This window comes from Neoarius graeffei, chromosome 8, assembly GCF_027579695.1.
Source record: "Neoarius graeffei isolate fNeoGra1 chromosome 8, fNeoGra1.pri, whole genome shotgun sequence".
In the NCBI taxonomy this organism is placed as follows: Eukaryota; Metazoa; Chordata; class Actinopteri; order Siluriformes; family Ariidae; genus Neoarius; species Neoarius graeffei.
Genome location: NC_083576.1, coordinates 6,530,621 through 6,538,588, shown reverse-complemented (window position 1 = coordinate 6,538,588; position 7,968 = coordinate 6,530,621). Strand labels below are relative to the sequence as shown.

At 47.7% G+C, this 7,968-nt stretch overlaps 1 protein-coding gene across 2 annotated transcripts in view; it reads left to right on the top strand.

Annotated features, from left to right (window-relative positions):
- Positions 1–396: 396 nt before the first annotated feature.
- The window catches only part of pcdh18b (protocadherin 18b), a 7,843-nt gene continuing 271 nt past the window's right edge, over positions 397–7,968 (top strand). The window contains exons 1-4 of one of the 2 annotated variants that reach the window (XM_060927231.1): positions 397–3,417; positions 3,841–3,896; positions 4,266–4,426; positions 6,949–7,968. The exon at positions 6,949–7,968 is cut by the window's right edge and continues 271 nt beyond it. In XM_060927231.1, the coding sequence (XP_060783214.1) occupies positions 907–3,417; positions 3,841–3,896; positions 4,266–4,426; positions 6,949–7,679 (3,459 nt within the window). In that variant the 5' untranslated portion in view covers positions 397–906 and the 3' untranslated portion in view covers positions 7,680–7,968. Of the gene's footprint in view, positions 3,418–3,807; positions 3,897–4,265; positions 4,427–6,948 lie in introns of both variants that reach the window. The other variant, XM_060927230.1, reaches the window with a different exon arrangement.

The following is a 7,968-nucleotide window of genomic DNA, read 5'->3' as shown; positions in this document are numbered from 1 at the left end:
GCAGCAGCAGCAATGTGTGTGTGTGTGTGTGTGTGTGTGTGTGTGTGTGTGTTTAATGCAGCAGGTCTGCTTAACTCAAGACCTCTTTGTCATCAACCTCATAAAGTCCCTTTATGACCTTGTCTACAAGCCACTTCAAGTTTCATGAAAACACACACACACACACACACACACACACACACACACACACGAAGTGTATAGTAACATGTTCTTGACAGATATATAATCATGGTACTGTTATGGCAGGCTGAGCTTTCCTGTTGTGGCACACTTCTCCATTTCTTTCTCTTTCTTTCTTTTTTTCCCTTATGGTGGGGGGAAGGCTGAGTTTGAGGGGTTCTGTGTGTGTGTGTGTGTGTGTGTGTGTGTGTGTGAGCTCTTTTGTATGTGCTTTTCAGAGCTGCAGTCTGAGCGCCAGAGTCGCAGACGGCGAAAGGGCGCGTAAGAGCGCACACACACTCTCCAAGGCGCCTCCCACAGACACAGACACACACACACACAGACGCGCGCGCGCGCAAACACACACACACACAGTTTTTCACTGTGGAAGAAAGTGTCCGTGTGGAGTGTGGAGTAGCAGCCGGGGTTGCAGCGCTGCGTCACTGGGTCCTGATGTCTTCTCCAAGGACTAGTTGAGCACTGAGGGGGGGAGAGAGAGAGAGGGGAAAAAACGGGATTTCCCGGTTTTCATGTTATCTATCTATCAATCTATTTATTTATTTATTTATTTATTTGATGCAGAATCAGATCTGATCGATGCCGAACGGCTGCACGGGGACTTTACGCACGGATTTAACATGCTCCGGTGTTGAGAGGAAGTAACACTAGAGATCCACAGCAACTCTGCTGGAATTACGACTTTCTTCTGTTCTGTTCTTTTCTTTTCTTTGCTGGAAAGATTCAAGCATGGACCAGGTGAAGACTCGGACCGGAGCCACGGCGCTGCTCCTCATCATCGCGCTCCTGCAGCTTGCGTTTTTGGCCACACCGGCGGCGGCGGTAACGCGCGATCCTCCTGGTAAGACTCTGAAGTACAAAGTTCTGGAGGAGCAGCGCGTTGGGACGGTGATCGGCAGGCTGCGGGAGGACGCGTCGGCAGCGCTGGCGCGGTTGCCGAGCTCGGTGTCGCCGCGCTTTCGCGCCATGCACGCAGGCGGGAGCGCGCCGCTGATCGCCGTGCGCGAGGAGGACGGTGAGATCAGTGTGGGCTCGAGGATTGACCGAGAGGCGCTGTGTGGCAGCCACCCGAACTGCACGCTCGAATTTGATGTGGTCACTCTGCCCGCTGAGCACCTGCAGCTCTTCCGTGTCCAGGTTGAGGTGCTTGATGTGAATGACCACCCGCCCCGGTTTGCCCGCTCAGTGGTGCCTGTGGACATTTCAGAGAGCGCAGCAGTGGGAACACGCCTGCCATTGGACGCCGCTTCAGACCCGGATGTGGGCGACAACGCGCTCCATGGATATACACTGGAGCGAAATGGCTTCTTCCGCATCGATGTCCGCACCCGTACCGATGGTGCCCGTTACGCTGACCTGGTCGTTGTACGAGAGCTGGACAGGGAGACCCAGTCTAGCTTCCAACTTCTCCTCAATGCAGCTGATTCGGGCTCGCCGCCACGTTCCGGGTCCACGCTTCTCAAAATCAACGTTCTGGACTCCAATGACAACAGCCCGGTTTTTGAACAGCAGGCCTATGCCATCAGCCTTCCGGAAAACTCTCCACCTGGAACACTCTTGGTGGATTTGAATGCCACAGACCCAGACGAAGGCACCAATGGCAAGATCATCTACTCCTTCAGCAGCCACGTATCACTCAAGATTCTTGAGACGTTCAAGATTGACCCTGAAAATGGAAAAATCACTTTAAGCAAGAAGGTAGACTATGAGACGACCTCATCCTACGAGCTTGATGTCCAGGCACAGGACATGGGGCCTAACTCAATTCCAGGCCACTGCAAGATCATCATTAAAGTGGTGGATGTAAATGACAATAAGCCTAATATTAATATCAACCTGATGACTGAGGGGAAGGAGGAGGTGGCCTATATCTCAGAGGCAGCACCAGCAGACACTTTCATTGCATTGGTGCGTGTCGATGACAGTGACTCTGGTCTGAATGGAGAAGTGACATGCAAACTGCATGGCCATGGCCACTTCCGTCTGCAGAAAACCTATGATAACAACTACATGATCTTGACCAACGTGTCTCTAGACCGTGAGAAGCGTTCTGAGTACAGCCTGACGCTGATTGCAGAAGACAGAGGCTCTCCTAGCCTCTCTACCATCAAACATTTCACCGTGCAAGTGCAGGATGAGAATGACAACCCACCTCGCTTTGAGAAGAGTCGCTATGAGATCTTTAAGTCTGAGAACAACTCACCTGGTGCATATCTCACCTCGGTGTCAGCCACTGATCCAGATTTGGGCACCAATGGTCAAGTGAACTACTCCATCCTGGAAAGCACAATTCAGGGGAGCTCCATTTCCACCTATGTTACCATCGACCCATCCAATGGTGCTGTGTATGCCCTGAGGAGCTTCGATCGTGAGGAAGTGGGCCGCTTGGCCTTCACAGTTCAAGCACAGGATGGTGGAGGCGGGGCCTCACTCAGTGCCAATGCCACTGTCATCCTGACTGTTCTAGATGAGAATGACAATGCGCCAATCATCGTGGCACCGGCACTCAGTAATCACACAGCCGATGTGTGGCTTTGGAGGCATGCCGAACTTGGGCACTTGGTAACAGTCATCAAGACCACTGATAGGGATGCAGGCGCCAATGGAGAAGTGACATGCTCCATTGTGGGTGGAAATGAAGAGGGGTTGTTCTTGATGGAACCGCGAAGGTGCGAGCTCAGGACCAATGGAAGTGTGGATTCTGTGGGACGGGAGAGCTTCGACCTGGCTGTGTTGGTTCAGGACCGTGGGGCATCTACACGCCTCTCCACCCGTGCTGTTCTTCATATCCTGTTACGCGACCACCCTGACAGTCACTTTATCATACCTTCTGATTCTGGCAACCAGGCCCCACTTGACCTCTCCATGATCATTATCATCTCCCTGGGTGCCATCTGCGGTGTGCTGCTCCTCGTCATGGTCTTGTTTGCGACACGCTGCTCTCGAGACCAGAAAGACCCACGCCACTCATACAACTGCCGTGTGGCAGAGTCTACTTACCAGAACCATCCCAAGAAACCAGCCAGGCAGATCCACAAGGGTGACATCACACTGGTGCCTACTGTGAATGGGACATTGCCTGTGAGGGCACATCCACGTTCACCTTCAGGGTCTCCGACACCTGACAGCAGGCACAGCCACCACAGCCGTCAATCACTCAACAGCCTCGTCACCATCTCCTCCAATCATGTGCCAGAGAACTTCGCTTTGGAGCTTGCTCATGCCACACCACCCGTGGAGGTAAGAGGCTGTGTGTATCTGTGTATAATAGATAACGACTCATATAACCTATTACACATATACTAATGTATCTCTAACCTACATTCTAAAAAATGTAAGATTAACAATCTATGTACTGTACTTTGCTTTTAAACCGTTATGTGGGTATTGAAACCTTATAATTTTTGTTGCTATGAGTATACCATTGTACACTTTTATTTGTACGTGCAAAGAGTGTTTTCATTTTTTTCCATCCATTAACCCATCCATAAGGCATGATCCTTCGTTCACACCTCCCCCTGCTGTGTGTTGCATTGCTGTCCTGTCCACCATTACTCATTTTTCGTTTCCATGTTTTTTGTGTTTGCCCCTTCCCCCTTTTTTTTTCCTTTTCTTCCTGTTCGGCTATAGCAAGTCTCACAGCTTCTGTCCATACTTCATCAGGGCCAGTACCAACCCAGACCGAGTTTCCGTGGCAACAAATACACTCGGAGCTACAGGTAACCAATCGCCTTTCAGCCTGTCATGCTTAGAGAGTCTCCCAAGGTACGAAACTGGGCATTATAGAGCTCAAAGCTCAGAGAACCTGGAGAAGTGAAAGTTCTCAACTCTAAATTGCCTCCACCATCTTGTTAAACGCGAAAGAGCTTTTTTTTTTTTCATATGCAGTCATCTGCTTCACATGACTCGATTTATTGTTTGCTGCTTTGTTATGGAGGCTGAAAAGAGTTAATTAAAAGTTCATAGCATTGCATTGCATTGCATTGCATTACATAACCTTTTGTAATAGTATCACGCATGCATCATTCGCTTGAATGGGAGAGTTACAAAACAAGAAATCTGTATAAATGGGATTTATCGTTTTTCAGGTATGCGCTGAATGAGATGGATAAGTTCAGTCTGAAGGACAGTGGCCGAGGGGACAGTGAGGCTGGAGACAGTGATTGTGAGATGGGAAGAGAGTCTCCGTTGCTGGGAGAGGGATTCGGCGAGGTCTTCACTCCTGATGGACAGCACCGACCACACCCAGGTAAAGAACGAGGAGATGATTTTTCCCACTATTTTAAGTATCTCGTCCACTCTTTTGCTCGAGGCCACTTCAGCTGCTGTCCAATGTGTTAGCATTTACTAGCCAACGCAGCGGTTTCCACCTAGCATGGAGTTCATGTCACATGGGGACACATATTTTTTCTCCCAATTTGGTCACAAGACTTGTGAAGCCGGAACCAGTAGGCTAAGTTTCCGAGCTGCTGCTTATGTTACAGAGTGGCTGAACACATTCAGAGGAGATGCTTACGGCCTTATTTCATACACATGACTTCACAAATGGCCTAGTGAAGTTCTGATTTACAGAACAGAGTAGCGCCATCTGACCGCGAGTTGGCCTAGTGGTTTGCGTGTCTGAGATCAAGAGTTCTACTCACAGTCGGGTTGTACCAAAAACCATCATAAAAATGCAGGGATGGGAATTTTCCGCGGATCCGCGGAATTCCGCGGATTTTATCAACCCAGGGGTCATTTTTGTGAATCGTCTAAATCCGAGGAGAAAATATTTAGGGGGGGTTAGGTATGTGTTGACCCGGTCAACCATCGGGAACAAGGCTCTGTTTACATCGGCAGTTCAGAACGTACGCTGTATTTGATTGGCCGTTGAGAGAGAAATATCGCGATTTGACCAATGGTAAACGAGCATAGATAGGAAAGCCCAAAATGTCACATGTAAGCTTCGTTCTGATTGGTTCTTCGCATTTCGCTTTCTTACTCATTCAACATGGCGCTCCACGAGGCCGGAGATTGAGGATGTAACAGCGAATAAGAGCTTCAAAATGGTGAAAATTATCACAAAAGAAAACGAATCGCTTATTCAGATTAGCTGCTAAAAGGAAAAAAAAAAAAACATCTCTGCAATGAAGCATTCCTAGAAAAAGAACAAGTACTTTGTAAATATGTTGAAAACTTAGAGTAGTGTTGCTAGTTATATGCGATTGTGACTTTGGGAGCTGAGAGAACTGTTCAACAGGGAAATTGTGTTTCTGTTGAGACAAGTTCACTGCAAAAGAGGTAACTGCATTCTTTAATAAAGTAACTGAAACATTTACAGGATTATGTTATAGAGAAGTTAAAAATTCTTTTTAGCTGAGCATTATTGAGACTATTTTTGTTTATTAGTGTCCAAAACTCAAGCTTCTTTGGACTGAAAATATTATTCAACTGAGCAATCTGAGACCATTTCTAGTGGTCTAAAATGTATAAAACTCATTAGCTTCCGGGGGCCTTCGGCACCCTGGATCCCCGACCAGGCTCCGCCCTGGACCTCCGGCCCCCAGACCCCCGATTAAATTTTCAGCTGAAAATACAATTTTCATTCTCATCCCTGAAAATGATACCTACTGCCATCTGGCAAGGCACGCTGCAATACAGACGTGAGTAGGGAAGTCAAACTCTCACGGTTACCAGAGGACCCGCCCCCCACTGTAACCCTACTGTAGCTGTATAGGCAAGAGGCTGAGAGCTATGGAAACGGAGATCAGTGCCACACCCATGTGCCTCAAAAGGCTGGTTAGTACTGGGACAGGTGACTGCCTGGGAAGACCAGATCCTGGCGTGGAAGGGACTTTGACTTGACTTGATCCCTCCCACCTGGAGATCATGGCAAGTTTCACAGATGGTTGTGGGATCATCAGGATTCAACCTCATGATCTCCGGCTAATGGAGTGAAAGCATTTCTGTCATATCCCATCTCTTTGTATCACACTCTTCAAGCATCTTATTATTCTGTTTCTTTGATAACTGCATTTTTTTTTTCATGCCAAAATATATGCCTGGATCCGAGACACAGTTATGGATGTAGCTTAATTAGCAGACTGATTTCAAGAACAAGTTTTACGCCTTTGAAAAAGCTCCATTTTTTCCTCTCAATCTACCTAGATTAATCTTTGCTTCTCTCCTTTCATGTGAGTGGGACCCAAATCAATGTCTCGCTGAGGTTTCGCAAATGCACCAGATTTTGTTTTTATTAGCTCTAAGATGTATTATAAATGGCCCTTTCAAAGCTAATGGGCTCATAATGAAGTCCCTGGGATGTGACGGAGCAGCACTGTGCATGTTTAATGAAGGTTATAATTTGCCATATTTGATTAGAATTAGATATTCTTTAGAAGGGATGGTGAAGAAAGTGAGCAAGAGAGTGAACGTGAGAGAGAGAGAGAGAGAGAGAGAGAGAGAAAGCTTTTATTCTATTGTTCGGCTGTAAACAGACTTATTTGAATGGTTAAGAGGTTGAATTAATTTGCTCTTCCAGGTTTTACGCATTTTCTGCTAGTGAGTGCACTCAGAAAATTAAATGGAGTTCAGAGGCAGCAGGAAAAACACAGCGCATTAGCTATTATCTGAACCATTTCATCTCTCAAAAGGCTTGAGAGGAAAAGATGAGCCTCGCCATGTTCAAACGCACCATACTTTTCATCAAAGGACCCTTAATCGATTGAACAAAATAGTTAACAAAGCAAGCTAATGTAAATTGTGTGTTGTTTGTCTTTGTGGTGTGTTTAGCGATGAAGCTGTGTACGGAAGAGTGCCGTGTCCTGGGTCACTCCGATCAGTGCTGGATGCCCCCGCTGACCTCACAGGCCACATCCGATTACCGGAGCAACCTCTACATTCCTGGTGAGGATCCTCAGCAGGCTCCCGCCCCTGAAGCCACTCAGTCAGGAGAGTCCACGCTGAGGAAGAAGAGCTTCTCTACTTTTGGGAAAGAGAGTGAGGAAGAGGAAGGCCAAGAGGGCGAAGCAGAGAAAGGAGAGGACATTTGCGGGACCACGTCTCTGCTCTCGGAGATGAACAGCGTATTCCAGAGGCTCCTCCCTTCATCACTGGATGCCTACACCGAGACCAACGAGACAGAGAAAGTGCCTGTAGGGGTGGGGTCACTTGAAAGGAGGAAGGGTCACCTGCCAGGTAAAGCGAACGCTGCGTCGGCCTATCAGCACGGCGTAGCAGCCTGGGCCGCCAACACGCATTTCCAGAACCCAGGTCATGGCCATGCGCCCGCCAGTCACATGTCTACCTCACTGGCGGCTCCGCCTCTTCCCGCACCTCTATCCATGTCGGCTTCTTGTTCAAAATGGCTGCCGGCAATGGAGGAGATTCCAGAAAACCACGAAGAGGATGAGCTGGAGTCGGTGCTGCATGGCAAACGTTGCGAGAGCCGCAGCGAGATCATGGACGCCAGCGAGCTTGTCGCGGAGATTAACAAACTTCTACAGGACGTGCGGCAAAGCTAGAAACACATACCGCTGAACGTAAATTAAACACACAATGCGCGAAAAGCGGTATTTAAAACAAACAAACAAACAAAAAAATCAGAGACCTGCAATTGTCCTTAAAGTTGCATTTCTGACCGTCATGTGTTTCGTGAATGCTAATTATCCAAATGACGTATGGATTTCCTTGTTTTCTTTTTGTTGTTTATTTTGGGACACAGTGTACACAATGTGAGTGTATTTATCTTTGTATTTTAAAAATACAATTTGTAGTCTTTATATTTATAAAAAAAAAAAAACCCTGCCATGT